Source organism: Lagenorhynchus albirostris, chromosome 6 (assembly GCF_949774975.1).
Source record: "Lagenorhynchus albirostris chromosome 6, mLagAlb1.1, whole genome shotgun sequence".
Lineage (NCBI taxonomy): Eukaryota > Metazoa > Chordata > Mammalia > Artiodactyla > Delphinidae > Lagenorhynchus > Lagenorhynchus albirostris.
In genome coordinates this window covers 106,083,895-106,102,961 of record NC_083100.1, presented here as the reverse complement: position 1 = coordinate 106,102,961, position 19,067 = coordinate 106,083,895, and the positions used below count along the sequence as shown (strand labels likewise).

Below are 19,067 nucleotides of genomic sequence, written 5' to 3'. Positions count from 1 at the left end.
AAACCATAAGTTCGTTTTCTACATCTGTGACTCTATTTCTGTTTTGTAAATAAGTTCATTTGTATACTTTCTTTAGATTCCACGTATAAGCGATATTATGTGATATTTGTCTTTTTCTGATTTCACTCAGTATGACGATCTCTAGGTCCATCCATGTTGCTGCAGAAGGATCTTTCTTGATCTCACCTCTTTCTTATGTCTGTCATCAGTGAGGTGTTTCCTGATTACCCCATATAAAGTGTGATCAGGAAAGCCAGGTCATCCAACTGTATCTGAATCCCTCATCCCGCTTTTGCCTACTGTCTACTTTTTTCCGTACCACCTAATACCATACATATTTTATGTATGCATACATTTGTTTGTACATGAATGGATATGTGTATATGTGCATATAGGTAGGTAGGTAGATAGAGAGATAGGAGGTATTCCTCTAGAATGTAAGCTCCATTCTTCACTGCTTTGTCTCCAGCACCCAGGACAGTGACTGTCACATAAATTGTACTTAATAATCATTTATTGACTGAATATGTAAATTAATAACTATTTTAATAATCTCGAGTCTGATTCTAGCTTTATTAGTAATGACATCCCATGATAGAAACATAAAAATATTATTTTCCTTGTCTACTTCATGGACACTCATGAAAATATAAGATGATATGTGTAATAAATTTAAAACTCTGAGGTAATACAATTCAAGGATGGGAAAATTGCATTACAAAGCATATAATAAATACTGACAAGACACTTGACTGAGTGAATCACGTTGTTCAACTATGTTCCATCTCTTGCCCCTGTGGAATATTTCTCTCTTTGCCTTTGCACATGGGGTTTCTTCTGTCTGGCCTAACCTTTCAGTCGTCCTTTTTGTGCTAAATCTTACTCATTTTTTACTTAAACTCAGAACAGAAACCATTTCCAAATTTCCTTAGTTAGAGAGTCTCTTCTAGTTAGGAAATCTCTCCTCAAAGATTCTGAATAGTACTCTGTATTCATCTCTATCATGGCTTTCAGTACACTCTATTATATAGTTGACTTCCTTCACTAGGCAAGTAATAATTAAACTAAGTTTGTAATTTCATCTTTTTTAGCTCTATTGCCTAGGACACAGTAGGTGACCTTCTTATAATTGAACAGATGAATGCATGTGTACAATGGGCAAAAATATTTGTTACATATATCACTTTATCCACCACATTTACTCCAAACTATTGGCTTCTCCCTTATTCAACATTTTCCTCCTGTGCTTTGCTCCAAGAATAAATTAGGTATGGGGATACCTGAGCAATGTGCTTTTTATGTTAGTCCCTGTTCCTCCAATTCGGGTACCTTAGAAATAGTTCATTTTAAAGAGTAGATGGGAATTATAATCTCCAATACATTGCTAGGTTTAAAAACTTTCACCATTGAAATGTAACTAGTTATAAACATACAGCTCTATGCAGAGCCTTTCCTGCAATCAAATAAAGAAGCAGAGCCAGTCTAACTGTCTACATTTATGACCTTAAACAAGGCAGTATTTATGGCACACAGGATAATGAGCTGAGGATAACAAAGTCCACCTCTTGGCCAAATGTTTTTTACACTGGTTATTCCAACTATAAATCTCTTGAAAGCTAGGGCAAACACGCCCACTTCTCTCTGCTCTTCTCACTATCCAGAAAACAAGCATATGAGTATTACATTAAATTTCTAATTTTCTTGGAAACTTGCTTCATCTCATTATAGATTCTCATCCTTTAAATTTCATTGAATTCTAAGTATTTCCTGAAATTCCCTTAGAGCTTTTGGAGAAAAAGTTAACCATGACAAACTACTCCCTGCATTTTTTATTGAATAATTGATAACTGGTTTATTTATTTTAAAAAGTTTCTATTAAATATTCATAAATTTGGGACTTAAAATGTAGATAACATAATCCCAAAAGAGCATGCATTGTGTTGTTGTATGTTAGACTATTATGAATGTCACTAGCAATCAAAATGGTAGCAAAACAGGTTTAATAAAGCAGGCAGTTTAGAATAAATCCATATCCATTATGTTATTGTTTTCAATGATTTTTATTTTAAGTATCTAATTTAATTTTGTAAGAGTCCATTACTGGCTAAAAAAACAAGATTTTTTCCCCCAATTTCATGTTGTACCTTGACTAAGATTAAATAGTTCATATTGTTACCTATGGATAGATGATAGATGGATGATAGATAGATAGATAATATAGATAGATAGATAGATAGATAGACATGCCTATACTTCGAACAAGCAAAGGTTTAGCCTATTCACAATCTTTCTTACTCTTTTTCTTTATTTGTTCAACAAGTATATATGGATCTCTTCTTATAACCAGACTCCATATTAAGCATTTGTATTAGTGGGTAACAAAAAATGAATAACCTTCCTGCTCTTGTGAATGTAGTAAAAAAGTCACAGAACTAACTGTATGAGTGTTTCATAAAGATTACACTTGACTTTAACTTTTATTGGGGAATGTGATTTGTTTAGTGTGGTTGAGGAGGTGACTTCTTATGCAGGTGATTTAGGCTGAGGTTTGACAAATGAGCAGCCTTCACATAAGAAAGTAGTTGAGACAACTCTGTTCAGAAGAAAGAGTTCACATAAAGGTCCTGGGTATATGAGGAGGGCTAATGGAAAAAATGGGAGAAAAGATGGTATGACACAGAGCTGGAAAGGCTTTCAACTTAATCCTTTGTAGACCCTTTAAGGATGTTGGTCTTTATCCGTAGAACAAAGGGGAGATAAAAATTGTTTTAGTTGTGAGAGAATATGAGTGTTGTGGGTAGTGACAATCAAATACATATTTTGAAAAGATCACTCAGCCAGTCTGCAGTGTAGAGAACAGAGTGTCAGGTTCCTAAGGGGAACTCTCAACGCTAAGGGGTTGAGAGTTCACCAGTTAAGGAGGAAATGCAGTGCCTGTAGTTTAATCCTGTATGGTGTTTGTGAATTGGAGAAAAGTAAATTGACTTGAGATCTTTGAGAGTAAAATCAAAATAACTTGGTGATGAATAATAACATATGCAGGTAAGGATAAGACACTGTTTAAAAATCCCCACTAGGTTTATGATTTTGATAGCTGGATGGATAAATACGTCCTTGACTCCTATGATAAGAAGACAGACTGACTGGAAGACAGAGAAGTTTAGTTTGAACCTGTGGAGTGTGCAGTTACTTTCACAGATTCAGGAGAAGATGCCAAGCATGAATTTGGATATTTCAGAACTCAGAAGAGAGTTGCCTGGGGCTATACACTTGGTGGTGGTAATTGAAACCACAGATGTATACGACACCCAGGGAGAGAATATAAAATAAAAGAGCACTGTAAAGAACAAAACAAATCAAAACCAAACAAGCCAAACAAAATACTTCCCTTTGCAAAAAGTAGTGATGAAATTAGTAGTAAAATGGGTTCAGCTATATTTGAATAATCTATTTGTGCTTCCTTCTGAAATGTCCAGTATGAAAGCATGTTGTGGAGATGTTTGTTTATTCTTCTGTGATCATCTGGATTCCAGCTTCATTTATATCACAAGCTAGCATTATGAGCTAGGATATATCTAAGGAAAGAAATGTTCACCTGAATAATCTCCACATAACCAAGTTAATTTTCTGGGTGATTTGAGCAATGCTGATGGTTTGTAGTTTTAATGGGTCACATCTTTTTCTCCTTCGTCTACACAAACATTTACTTATATGAATGGTCCTGAAAATGGATCCTGGTAGTTATTCTACAATTTATGTCCTATAAAAAACAGAAGTAATCTTTCTACAAATGATGTCATAGAGCCCAAGTTATAAATATTTTAATGAAAAAGACTCATTTATTCAAACATAACAGAGCCTTAAATTCATACTACTGAAATAACTTTTGAGAAAAAGTTATACATAACAAATGAGTGAACAGGATGGGCGTGATGGACAAAATGTGACATAAAGAGACCACCTATACCATACCTGTTTAGATAGCCATGTATCTGATGTCATCTCATATTTCTGAAACAAAACAATTAACTCCATGAAGCATCTAAAGACCAAAGTGAGCACGCATCAATTTAACCTTTTTTACACTGTTATCCTATAGGCACATTTTTCCTTCCTGCAGCTGGTGAAATACCACGGGAGATCACATTGTCATTATTGACTTAAACTGAATGAATAAGTAGAGAATTGGGATGAAATGATATTCTAATTATAGTCTTTTCTTTGGTGAACTCCTTCAGAATTCTCAGTTGTACTTAACCAGAGACAGAAGATCATTTTCCAGCTCCGTTTGATTACTTCATTCAAACTGTTTTGAACCACTGGACACTGTCTCTTTTCACCTCTAGGCATCATCAGGAAACAAATATTAAGTCCTTCCAAAAAACTGGGCAAACAGCCAGGAATAAAATTTAAAAGTGGACATTTTGTCAACATTCGATCCACTCTTACCATAGTCATTTTTCCCCCTTAGGGAAAACAACTAAACATTTGAAATGGCAAAATTTTATGTGTGTTTAAAATAATCTTGCATAGGATCAGAACCAAAATTATATTTCAAAAAGCAAAATTAGACAAATTTCATCTCAAGTTGAATATGTGTAGATAAAATAAATTTTAGTAATGCTGTTTACATGTAGTAACTTATGAAATATCTTGTGGTTCTCTGGAAAAAATGACTCTATAATAAAAGTATTAAAATGAAGAAAACTAAATCGTAATATGTTAGAGATTTTACCTCTATGCAAAAGTACTCATTTCAAATTGTAAATAATGATTATTATTTATTTATAGGTTTTGGTTTTTTTTACCAATTTCCTCTTTTAAAGCCATATTATTATTACATTATAATTAACCATTGTCCATTTTCAGGGCTTTTTTCTTCCAATAGATTTTCTCTATATACAGACATCAGAAAAACATCTAACTAAATCATTCCTTGATTTTCTAGTCACACTTCAGCAATAATCATCCTTGATATCTGTAAAACACAGACACACAAGAAAATATATCAGTACCACTGCTCATTAGTGTCACTAAGTTTTGTTAGACTCCACGAGGGTCCAAAACTTCACATGCAATTATCTGTCTTATTATTTCTATTATTGTAGAAAGTAAAAATTTTAAACTCCATAAATGGAATAGAAATAGAATATCAATAAGGTATCAATTCAAGAATACGATAGGGTTCCTGTATCTTTTCTATTGAAGCACTTTACCTATATAGATTTTCCCTATATAGAGATGGCAGGCTTTCTCTAACTAGAATACGTATACGCATGAACAATTTTTAAATGACTTTGTGATCGTCTCAGTAAGAAACCATCCAGAACAGTTTAACAAATAAATGATGAAATCCTGGTCAATCTATAAGCCAGCCAGATGAAAAAGGATAATTGAAATAAAATTTCTAATATATGCAAGCTAAATGTAAAGAGTGTCAGCGAAACCCAATAAGTAAATGGCTGATGCATCAACTTTGTTTTCATATCTATGCTCATCATTCCAATCACAGATAAATTTTCTCCTCTTTATTGCTATCTTTTACAGACCATTTAAAAATTATGTTTAAAAATACTGAAGTGTAATTTGCATATAGTGAAATGTACAGATCGTAAGTTTATGTGATGAGTTTTGATAAATGTATTTACATCCCATCAAGATATATGACCTTTACACTTCCAAACACATTTCCTCATGCCCCTTCACAGTTTCCAATAAGGCAACTACTCTTCCAAATCTTTTTCCATAGATTAGTTTTGCCTGTTTTAGAAATTCAGATAATGGGAATCATGTATTATGTACTCTTTCGTGTAGGGCTTCTTTCACACCACGTTTTTGAGATTCATTCATATTGTTCAGTGTATCAGTCTTCTGTTTCTTTTTAAATTGCAGAGTGGAATGTCATTGTATTGATATGCCTCATTTTGTTTATTCATTTCTTGTTAATGGACAGTTGGACAGTTTCCAGTTTTTAGCTATTGTGAATAAAGCTTCTCTAAAAAAGACGTGTTTTAAACAAATCCTTTGGTGGAAACAGGTTTTTATTTCTCATGCAAACATCTAGGAATGGAGCTCCTGAGATATATATGCACACACATATATATTTATATATGTGTGTTTAACTTTCTTTGAGACTACAAAATCATTCTTTTAAAGTAAAGTCACACTTCTACCCACAAAGAATGAGATTTGCAATTCTCCACATCCTCATCAGCAGTTAAAACTGTCACCTTTTTTGTTGTTGTTTTAAGTTTATTCATTTTAATGGTATGTAGTGTTACCTCATTATGATTTAATCTATATTTTCCTAATGTGTAACAATTTTGAGTACTTTTTCATGAGTTTGTTACTTCTTTACAAGTTTCTGTTCACACATTTTGACTTTTTCATTGGGTTGTCTTTTATTATTGAAACGTATATATTTCTTCGTCAGATGTACATTTTGAAAAATATTTTCTCCCAGTCTGTGGTTAGCTGTTTGATTTCCTAATAGGGTCTTTGATGAGAAGTTTCTAATTTTGATGATGTCTGATTTATTTTTTTCTTTTATGATAAATGACTACTTTGTCTATTCAATATAGTGAAGTTATATTCCATCTTTTCATCCAGAAGATTGACAGTACTAGCTTTTAGATTTAAGGCTGTAGTATGTCTCAGACTAATTTTAGAATATAGTATAAGAAATGTCAACCATCATTGTATTTTCCACCCGGTTATTAATTGTTCCAGTGCCATTTCCCCCTATTGAATTGCTTTGGCACCTATGCTGAAAGTCAATTGATCATATAAATATAGATCTATTTCTGGAAACACTATTCAGTTCAACTGATCGATTTGTGTGTTCTTTTGCCTCCATTACAATCTCTAAGTTTCTGGTTATTCCTGAAATCATGTAGTACAACTCTTCCAATTATTATCTTTTTTTTTCTTAGGGTATTGATTTACCTGGTCAGGCCTTTTGTAGTTCCATATGCATTTAAAAACTATCTTGTCTGCTTCTACCAAAAAAAAAAAAAGTCTGCTGAGAGTTTAATTCATATTGTATTGAAACTATAGTACAATTTGAGTAGAATTGACATCTACAACATGAAGCCTTTCAATTCAGGAATGTGGCTTAACTTCTTCTTTAGGTCTTCTTTAATGCCTTTCAGCAATGTTTTAGTTTTCAGTATTATGATTTTGCCACTCTTTGTTAAATTTATTCCTATGTACCTAATATTTTAAAGATTTTAATAGTATTTTTATTTTCCATCATAATATTACCAATCTTGGAAATATATTTTGTTACTTCTTAAATCTTTATTTTGAAACAAGTGCAAACTTACAGAGAAGGTAAAAGACCAGTTCAAGAAACATCTGCATATCCTTTAGACATATTCCTCATGTATTTATATTGTGCTCCATTTGCTTTATTTTTATATATCCAGTATCTATATCCTTTGTAAGTCTGCTTCTTATTTTGGGGGAGGTGGGTGAGTTATATTTTCTATGTCTATATATAGTATGTTTTAATTGTGTGATTGATATTGTGAATGCTACATTTTTGAGAATGAATTTTTAATTATTTTAAAGAGTAAACTTTGTTCTGGCAGGCAGCTAGTTTACAGGCAGATGAACTGAATTCTTTCAAGGTTTGATTTAAAGATTTATTAGAAGGAGTATAGAATAGTTCTATTCCTAATACATTTTCTTTCTGGGCTCTGAGTTGAATGTTTAGGGTTTTCAGTGAGAGATCTCTATTTTTGCTGTTCATTACTCCAAAGTCTCCAAGTATTGTGCAACTTGCAGATTCTCTATTTGCTTCCCTCTCTGAGGCAGGCCCTTTACTTGCACAGCGAAGCACTGAGATAAAGACTTAAGAGACCTTTACATATATTGCTGAAGTTCTTTTATATATAGCTCCTATCCTGTGGTACTTGTCCTGAAAAATTCAGCCACCACAATAGCCTCAAACTCTGATTCTCCCTGCCTTTTTGGATCAGTGATACACTTGTGCTTTTCTTGGATGTTATCTCCTTGCACTGTGGCCTCAAATGTGTCACCAGTAGGAAGCCATAGCTTCATTTGACCATTTATATTTTAACTGCCTTATTGTCCAATGTCTGAATATAGTTAATATATTTTGTAAAGTGTTACAGTTGATTACTATGGAGATGCAAGGCTGATAACATTTACTCCATCTTGTCCAGAAGCTTAAGTTTGAAAATTCTGTTGTTAAATAATTGAGAACCCTTTACCAAGTACCAAATATGTAATATAACAATTTAAACTTATTAAAGTATTCCCTTTACTAATAACCTTAAAATTACACATATAGATTCTACTGCAGAGTTTATAAAACATGATTATAGAAATTGAAATACAACCTACTTTCAAAACATAGTTGCTGAAGAATCATTTTTTTTTTTTACTATTTTTAGATAATTTAAAGACAGAGACACTTATTTTAGAAGACTAATCTGAACTACAGAAAAAACGATGAATTTTTGGAATTGTTTAAAGATGACAGGAAAGAAATATCACATATTCTCAAGTTAATCACTGTCAAAAAGTAGAGAGAAAGCCTACATTTGAGAATGAAACTAACATGGCTTGGACTACCCTTTATACTATATAAGAATTCATTGTTTTAAAGCTTAATTTGTTCTCTTCTCTTTATCATCTATATTTCTTACTTCAATGTATGGAAGATTTATGAAATTAAAGTATACACTCCTAACTTTGGAAGTTAAATATTGAAGTCTTTGCACAAAGAATTGTTTAATTTTCCTTTGAAAGGTAGCATAAACTATTATATTTTAAGCATAAAGGAAAGTAAATTATACTCACTCTACTACAAGCACCAGTAGTGGTCTCACAGACTGTGAGGATGGAGATGTTCTGAGGTCGATTTAACCATCTGACCACCGTCTTGGTATTGCTTACCCATTTAACCATAGTGATATAGTATTCTCTAGTTCGGAAATAAAATTAAAATTTACATTTAGAGCCAGAGAACGTGTACAGCACCAATAATATACACTTGTTATTTTACATGCAGAATAAATGAAACACTATAAGGATGTCACATCATGTTATTCTCCACTTATATATATACAAATCTGCTTCTTCAAATATTGACATATATAAATACAAATATATGTGTGTGCATATGTATGTAAACACATGCACATATACATATATACATAAATATACAGAAGATTTGAGAATAAATTTGAAAGTGAATGATTTCACAGAAGGAAAATTTTTGGAAAAAATAAAAATAATCAAGATACTAGACATTCATAAATAATTTTCTATCGATCAGTACAGTGCTAACGTGCAAAATAAGAAAAAATTTTCTAAGTTATATTCTATTTTACTTTTTCAAAAATTCATTCAATAATCAATTAAAAGGCAAATATTATTATTGATTTAATAGTTATTTCTTATGTATGACTTCCATGTTATCTCACTTTATCCACAGGACTTGAGCCACAGAGCCATGAATGGTTTGCTTTGGTCTTTTTCCATTGAGGGACAATGGAAATATAATCTTATTCATAATATTTTTTACAATATTATTTTTTAATCTTATTTATTTGAAAAAGTTTAAAACAAAGAAGGAATCAAACTGAAGAATATGAAGGGTTATTGAATTTTTGGTAAAGTAAGGATGCTAATCAGTGGAGCCTATAATGTCCGCACGATGGTTGTAGATTGGGAAAGCTTACATTTTTCCTTTATAGATTCTATGTCTGGAAATTTACATAATATATCACAAACCCCCCCAACCCACACATAACAAAATGCAATCATTAATACTGATTCAATTTATGATAAAAAGAAAACAAATTTCCAACAAAATTGCCCAGTTTCAAAATAGATTAGATGATTTAGAAATGGTTTGAAAAATGCCATCCATGAATATTGTCTTAAAATGAATGCATCAGGTTTTTAAGTGACTTTGAAAAAAATCACCTATGAAAGTAAAACCTTGTAATACAAATCACCTCTCCTTAGACACATTGAGTTAGACATTCAGCTACCTGAATCTCACATTTCTAACATTATTGAGTAGTTAGTGCTTCCTCTCGAAAACCAGTTAGCCCATCAAAGTAAAGATGTCAGAAGGACAAGCATAACTTGTCATACAGTGAATCCTGCCATATCTTCTTCAATAATCTCTTCAAGCTATCCAGCACCTTTCACAACTAGCTGAGTCTCACTTGAAAATTGCCTCGAAACTCAGTGAAATCATAAAATAAAGTTACCTAAATAAAGTTAACAAGGCAACTTTGAATCAAATATGCTACTGGTTTAGGATTAATCTTTGGCCAAATCAATGGGTCTTGTGATTCTTTAAAGATCTGTGTCTTGTTCACTTTCACTACACTTTGTTTAAACTGATTTATTTTGCATGCATTACCATTTTGGGCAGTGTGAATATTAAAAAAGGAAAAATATAGGCATTAACTTTTAAGAAATTTACCTAGAAGGCTTAGCATGGAGAAAAATGACAGTGGATACTATAATTAATCAGGAAAAAAGTGCTGAAATGTGATAATATATATTTCTGAGTAACTGGCATAAATGTTGTGCAAAACTGAAGTAAAAAATAATTTGATTGTTGTAAACAACTGACCAAAGACTGCAAAATCAAGGTGGTAATAGTTATTGAAAAATCTGGAGAGAACTGACATATAGAAGAATTTCAAACCTGATCAGAAATTTGTCTCACTTAGCTAAAGTGACTAATATTATATTTTGTGCCAAATGAGATGAATTAATATGAATGGTTTTTAAAATAAATAACAACAGGAACAACAACAAAAAATTTAAATATTCATTTTGAGTGTTTTCCTTTCAAAGTAGCCCTCAGGTGAAATGTTTTAAGAATATCTTTGTAATGTCTTCCCAGACACTGACACATTATATTAACTATATAAGATGTGAAATCTTGATTTAAAAGAAAAATCATACTTAAAAAACATTAAAATTCAACTGGTGCAAATCTAGTGAATAAATGGTTTTTAAAGAGAACACTAAGTTAGGTATAAAATTAAGTTAAAAATTATTTATAGTCAAGACACATAATAATCAAATTACCAAAATTTAAATACAAAGACAAAATATTAAAAGAAGCAACGGAAAAGCAACAAAAAATATACAAGGGAATCTCCAAAAGGTTAACAGCTGATCTTTCAGCAGAAACTCTGCAAGCCAGAAGGGAGTGGAAGGAAATATTTAAAGTGATGAAAGGGAAAGACCTACAAGCAAGATTACTCTACCCAGAAAAGATCTCATTCATATTCGACAGAGAAATTAAAACCTTTAGAGATAAGCAAAAGCTAAGAGAATTCAGTTCCACCAAACCAGCTATACAACAAATGCTAAAGGAACTCCTCTACATGGGAAACACAAGAGAAGAAAAGGACCTACAAAAACAAACCCAAAACAATTAAGAAAATGGTAATAGGAATATACATAGTCATAATTACCTTAAACATGAATGGATTAAATGCTCCACCCAAAAGACACAGGCTTGCTGAATGGATACAAAAACAAGACCCATATATATTCTGTCTACAAGAGATCCACTTCAGACCTAGGGACACCTACAGACTGAAAGTGAAGAGATGGAAAAAGATATTCCATGCAAATGGAAATCAAAAGAAAGCTGGAGTAGCAATACTCATATCAGATAAGATAGAGTTTAAAATAAAGAATGTTACAAGAGACAAGGAAGGACACTACATAACGATCAAGGGGTCAATCCAAGAAGAAGATATAACAATTATAAATACATATGCACCCAACGTAGGAGCACCTCAATTCATAAGGCAACTGCTAACAGCTCTAAAAGATGAAATCGACAGTAACACAATAATAGTGGGGGATTTTAACACCTCACTTACACCAATGGACAGATCATCCAAACAGAAAATTAATAAGGAAACACAAGTTTTAAATGGCACAATAGACCACATAGATTTAATTGATATTTATAGGACATTCCATCCAAAAACAGCAGATTACACTTTCTTCTCAGTGTGCATGGAACATTCTCCAGGATGGATCATATCTTGGGCCACAAATCAAGCCTCAGTAAACTTAAGAAAATTGAAATCATATCAAGCATCTTTTCTAACCACAACGCTATGAGATTAGAAATCAATTACAGGGAAAAAAATGTAAAAAACACAAACATATGGAGGCTAAACAATGTGTTACTAAATAACCAAGCGATCACTGAAGAAATCAAAAAATACCTAGAGACAAATGACAATGAAAACATGACGATCCAAAACTTATGGGATGCAGCAAAAGCAGTTCTAAGAGGGAAGTGTATAGCAATACAATCCTATCTCAAGAAACAAGAAAAATCTCAAATAAACAATCTAACCTTACACCTAAAGAAACTAGAGAAAGAAGAACAAATTAAACCCAAAGTTAGCAGAACGAAAGAAATCATAGCGATTAGAGCAGAAATAAATGAAATAGAAACAAAGACAACAATAGCAAAGATCAATAAAACTAAAAGCTGGTTCTTTGACAAGATAAACAAAATTGATAAACCATTAGCCAGACTCATGAAGAAAAAGAGTAAGAGGACTCAAATCAGTAAAATTAGAAACGAAAAAGGAGAAGTTACAACACACACCACAGAAATACAAATCATCCTAAGAGACTACTACAAGCAACTCTATGCCAATAAAATTGACAACCTGGAAGAAATGGACAAATTTTTAGAAAAGTATAACCTTCCAAGACTGAATCAGGAAGAAATAGAAAATATGAACAGACCAATCACAAGTAATGAAATTGAAACTATGATTAAAAATCTTCCAACAAACAAAAGCCCAGGACCAGATGGCTTCATGGGTGAATTCTATCAATCATTTAGAGAAGAGCTAACACCAATCCTTCTCAAACTCTTCCAAAAAATTGCAAAGGAAGGAACACTCCCAAACTCATTCAATGAGGCCACCATCATCCCGATACCAAAACCAGACAAAATACTACAAAAAGAGAAAATTACAGACCAATATCACTGATGAATATAGATGCAAAAATCCTCAAGAAAATACTAGCAAACAGAATCCAACAAAACATTAAAAGGATCATACACCATGATCAAGTGGGATTTACCCCAGGGATGCAAGGATTCTCCAATATATGCAAATCAATCAACATGATACACCATATTAAGCAATTGAAAAATAAAAACCATATGATCATCTCAATAGTTGCAGAAAAAGCTTTTGACAAAATTCAACACCCATTTATGATAACAACTCTCCAGAAAGTGGTCATAGAGGGAACCTACCTCAACTTAATAAAGGCCATATAGGACAAACGCACAGCAAACCATTCTCAATGGTGAAAAACTGAAAGCATTTCCTCTATGATCAGGAACAAGACAAGGATTTCCACTCTCACCACTATTATTCAACATAGTTTTCGAAGTCCTAGCCACGCCAATCAGAGAAGAAAAAGAAATAAAAGGAATACAAATTGGAAAAGAAGAAGTAAAACAGTCACTGTTTGCATATGACATGATACTATACATGGAGAATCCTAAAGATGTCACCAGACAACTACTAGAGTTAGTCAGTGAATTTGTTAAAGCTGCTGGATACAAAATTAATGCATAGAGATCTCGTGCATTCCTATACACTAATGATGAAAAATCCGAAAGAGAAATTAAGGAAACACTCCCATTTACCACTGCAACAAAAAGTAAAATACCTAGGAATAAACCTACCTAGGGAGACATAAGACTTGTAGGCAGAAAACTATAAGACACTGATGAAAGAAATTAAAGATGATACCAACAGATGGAGAGATATACCATGTTCTTGGATTGGAATAATCAATATTGTGAAAATGACTATACTACCCAAAGAAATCTACAGATTCAATGCAATCCCTATCAAATTACCAATGGATTTTTTACAGAATGAATGAATGAAAAATCTTAAAATTTGTATGGAGACACTAGAATGAATGAAAAATTGAATGAAAAATCTAGAATGAAAAATCTTAAAATTTGTATGGAGACACAAAAAACCCCGAATAGCCAAAGCAGTCTTGAGGGAAAAAAACGGAGGTGGAGGAATCAGACTCCCTGACTTCAGACTATACTACAAAGCTACAGTAATGAAGACAATATGGTACTGGTACAAAAACAGAAATATAGATCAATGGAACAAGATAGAAAGCCCAGAGATAAACCCATGCACCAATGGTCAACTAATCTATGATAAAGCAGGTAAGGATACACAATGGAGAAAAGACAGTCTCTTCAATAAGTGGGGCTGGAAAACTGGACAGCTACATGTAAAAGAATGAAATTAGAACACTCCCTAACACCATACACAAAAATAAATTCAAAATGGATTAGAGACCTAAATGAAGACCAGACACTATAAAACTCTTAGAGGAAAACATAAGAAGAACACTCTTTGACATAAACCACAGCAAGATCTTTTTTGATCCACCTCCTAGAATAATGAAAATAAAGACAAAAATAAACAAATGGGACCTAATAAAACTTAAAAGCTTTTGCACAGCAAAGGAAACCATAAACAAGACGAAAAGACAACCCTCAGATTGGGAGAAAGTATTTGTAAACATATCAACGGACAAAGGATTAATCTCCAAAATATATAAACAGCTCATGCAGCTCAATATTAAAAAAAGAAAGAATCCAATTCAAAAATGGGCAGAAGACCTAAATAGACATTTCTCCAAAGAAGACATACAGATGGCCAAGAGGCACATGAAAAGTTGCTCAACATCACTAATTATCAGAGAAATGCAAATCAAAAGCACAATGAGGTATCACCTCACACCAGTTAGAATAGGCATCTCAGAAAAGTCTACAAACAACAAATGCTGGAGAGGGTCTGGAGAACAGGGAACCCTCTTGCACTCTTGGTGGGAATGTAAATTGATACAGCCACTATGGAGAACAGTATGGAGGTTCCTTAAAAAACTAAAAATAGAATTACCATATGACCCAGCAACCCCAGTACTGGGCATACCCAGAGAAAAACGTAATTCAAAAAGACACATGCACCCCAACATTCACTGCAGCACTACTTGCAATAGCCAGGTCATGGTAGCAACCCAGATGCCCATCGACAGACGAATGGATAAAGAAGATGTGGTACATATATACAATGGAATATTACGCGGCCATACAAAGGAACGAAATTGGGTCATTTGTAGAGACGTGGATGGATCTAGAGACTGTCATACAAAGTGAAGTAAGTCAGAAAGAGAAAAACAAATACCCTATGCTAACACGTGTATGTGGAACCTAGAAAAATGGTACAGATGAACCAGTTTGCAGGGCAGAAATAGAGACACAGATGTAGAGAACAAACGTATGGACACCAAGGGGGGAAAGTGGCAGGGTGGTGGTGGTGGTGGTGTGATGAATTGGGAGATTGGGATTGACATGTATACACCGATGTGTATAAAATGGATGACTAATAAGAACCTGCTGTATAAATAAATAAATAAAATAAAGTTCAAAATTTCAAAAAAAAAAAAGAAAAACAAACAAAAATTATTTATAGTCATACCACTTACATTTCTCTTTGATTAAATAATATGATTTTGTGTGTTTGTACCTAAACTAATATTCATAAGCAAAATTTAGTCTTATGTGAGATATCTTAGTACATATATTCATAAGGATGAGAGTTCTCCCCAAAATAGAACTTGTAAAGTCCATTGGGGTGATTTCCAACCATTAAGATTTCCATAATAAAGTGCTGGAAATATCCAAAATGAAAAATAAGTAGAACTTGGCACGTAAGAAGGGAGGAAAGATATTTACTAATTAAATTCCATCCTGTATTCTTTCTTTGTTCCAAGGTCCTAGGTGCACATCTCCTTATGATTTATAATGACTTGTTCAGTTTGCTTGTAAGTATTCAGGGTTCCTCTGAATGAGGAAATAAGGAAGCACCCTTACCTGAAAATGCCACACTCCTTGGCCTGCCTGCTGCAGATGTGGCTGTCCTCCTGGAACTCCATCTCATGAACACATTAGATCTGGTGTCCCATGACCAGTGGCCAGTGAAAGTGTCCCTTCCTTATAACTGGCTTTCCTGCTTGTTCCTAGTCTCCATGGCTCTGGATTACCCAGGAAGTCCTCGAGGATCTGGTCCTCTTGAGCCACAGAGACATAGACAAGCGGGTTAGAGGGGTTGCACTCAAGTCAAGAAAGACTTTCTGTTAGCTGGGTGGTCTGGCACAAGAGATCTCATTGTTCACAAGGGTATGCGGAATGGAGGCACCAGCATCACCAGCAGACAGGTATATTAGCAGTCACACCTGTGTGTTCACTGGCTTCCTGTCCAATCACTACTCTTTGTTCACCACAGTCTTTGTGCACATATGGTTACTCTGAGCTCACTCTCTTCCAGATAACCCAAGATCTCTGCACACAAGTGTATTGTGATGACATTCATGACCAACTCATAGCTAGTGCCCTCCAAAGACCTCTGTTAATATCCATGCTTTACTTGTAAGAAGGGTCACTTCCATCAACACAGATAAATTTATTAATTAGATTTTATTGGAAGGTATAGACATTCACTGGCAGAATAAGAGACACAGACTAGACATACTTCAATTAAATAGGAAGAAAAACCATGGCAGTTCAAGCCCAGAATGACAGGGGCAATATGACAGTGTCATATCAATGAAACAGGCTGAGAACAATGTGTCACAAAGGGTGGATGACTAAAGAAAGATTTCTGGTAAGTAGAATGTCAAAGACAGTGAGTGAGGAGAACCTAAAGACAAACCACTGTCTTTATTCTTCAGCCTGGAGATGAATGAACACAGGAGATAACCACTTCTCCAAAACAATGTGGCAAATCTCTAAATCTGCATGATTCATTATTTTAAAAATATTTCCTCTAAAAGTTAACTATGTATTTTTAAGTTCATACCAAAATTCTCCAATAAAGGTACATAGGCTTGCAATACCTATGGGAATACTGTCACTAATAAATATGGGAAAATTGCTACTAATACTGGTACCAACAAACTATTAATTTGTATATTTATAGAGCTAACATTTTCAAAAAATAAAAAGAATTTGTGTTAGCTTAGAATGATTTACGAATACTGTGGTAAATAAAATTAGGAAGACAGATAAAGGAAAACAAGTTACAGGAGATACCCAGGTGTCACCAGGGGTAAACTCCCATGTCCAAAATACACTGATGCAAACAGCTGAAACATGATTCGTTACATAATCTACAATGCACTTGAGAAAAATATAGCAGGTTTTCAGGAAAAGTACAAGTATTACTTAGGTAAACCATAGATGCGTGTGTGTGTGTGTGCATGTGTGTGTGTGCGCGTGTGCGGAGAAAGAGAGAGAGACAGAGAGATTGAAAGACACACGCCACACACACACAAAGACAGAGAGAAAGAGACAGGGACAGAAACAGAACTAGAAACAGAGACAGAACACTTTTCACATGGCGTCAAATTATTGTGTGTTCTTCTGGACATCTCCAACACATCCCTAAAGTAATAAGAATGATAAATTTTCAGGCAAATATATCCTTAAATCATGTCTGTTGAATATTCCCCATTTATCAAATCTATTCTCGAATTTGCCCCTTAGCACTCACCCCCAAGGTCTCCAGAGGCTGGACACTACAACGAGGCTCCCTAGCCCAAGAGAGACTTCTGGAGGAACTCAAAGCTTTAGAGAGAGTTCAGGGTGTTTATTACCAGGACCCACTCCCTATTAGGGCCCGGTTTGGCAATGACTTAATTGTTCTACCTGTGGACAGGTCCTGTTGGTCCATTCTGTTCTTCAGCTACAAGCCTCTTCAGGCTTCCTAAGTGAGTCTGCCCCTTGCTCCTTCAGTCCTGGGGCAGTAAAGGATTTCTGCTATTGCAGACTCTGTGTTGCTTTCCTGTCCCTTGTGAGTGTCCTTTTAATCCCATGCATATCTTTGTTAATAGTCCCTTAATTAACTGCACTTCAATTACCCCTCTTGAATGTTTTTAATTTCCAGGACCCTGACCAGTAAATTATGGAAAATGTTATGCTCTTTTAGATCTCAAATGTCTATCTAACTAGGGAGGGCACAATAGTTTTCTAGCAAATTTCCATATGGCTAAAGTACTAAGTGTTAAATATTATAGATATTGATAATCCTAAAACAAAATCAAGGAAAAGTATGAGTTTAATTTCCATTTGATGTGCAGATAAATGCAGCATTCTTTGATTTGCACCATGGATAGCTCTATTTTGTTCATGTCTGTGTGTTTGTAGGCCCATCAAAATAATACCGGTGCTCAGAGAGGTTAAATGCAGATGATAGGAAATTGGACTAAAGCTTTCACCAGGAACAAATGAGTAAGGAAACATAAAAACTGAATATTCCTGGGGAATATTGAAAAAAACATTCTGAAGTAAATTTTGGTCTTGAGTTTTCCAACTAAAGGAGTAAATCATACACTTCGGTGCACCAGAAGTGCCAAAAGTGCCAACTGTGGTTTCACATGCCACAACTGGCACTTACATAACTACGAGGCAGAAAAAGAAACATGTTACATACATTGTGCAGATAAGGTATTACATGACTCTCCCAAATGTAGACCAAGTTCATTGATAAACCAACATACCTGAATTACAGTTAACTTTTTCTTCACAGGATTCTTCCTCATTCTTAGAGGGATCTAGAATACCATTCTATGTACTGGATTTCCAACATCTAAAGATATGTGATATCTTTTCGCAATGGGTGACTAATTTGATCACATTGTACCTCAAATATTAAACAGATATATGCTTAACTAATACTCTAATAATGACAATTGATTCTGTCTTTACAAAGCTTTGTATTTGATGACACTGCTATGTCCTAGCTGGTGAACTCATTAGAAAGACTCTTAGGTAACAGCATCAAGGTCAGGAATCGCTACCTTCTATCAGAAAGAAACCTGGATATTATAAAATTGACTTCCATTTGAAAGATTTAAAAAACTGATAAAAATGAGAAATTATTATTTTAAGATTAGGGTATTCAGGTTTAGAG

At 33.8% G+C, this 19,067-nt stretch overlaps 1 protein-coding gene across 1 annotated transcript in view; it reads right to left on the bottom strand.

Moving 5' to 3' along the window:
• DPP10 (dipeptidyl peptidase like 10) overlaps positions 1-19,067 on the bottom strand; it is a 648,385-nt gene that overhangs the window by 78,942 nt on the left and 550,376 nt on the right. Inside the window, exons 11-12 of the mRNA XM_060151528.1 lie at positions 8,830-8,953; positions 3,973-4,011 (exon numbers count right to left, since the gene is read on the bottom strand). Of these exons, the coding sequence (XP_060007511.1) occupies positions 3,973-4,011; positions 8,830-8,953 (163 nt within the window). The remainder of the gene's footprint in view (positions 1-3,972; positions 4,012-8,829; positions 8,954-19,067) is intronic.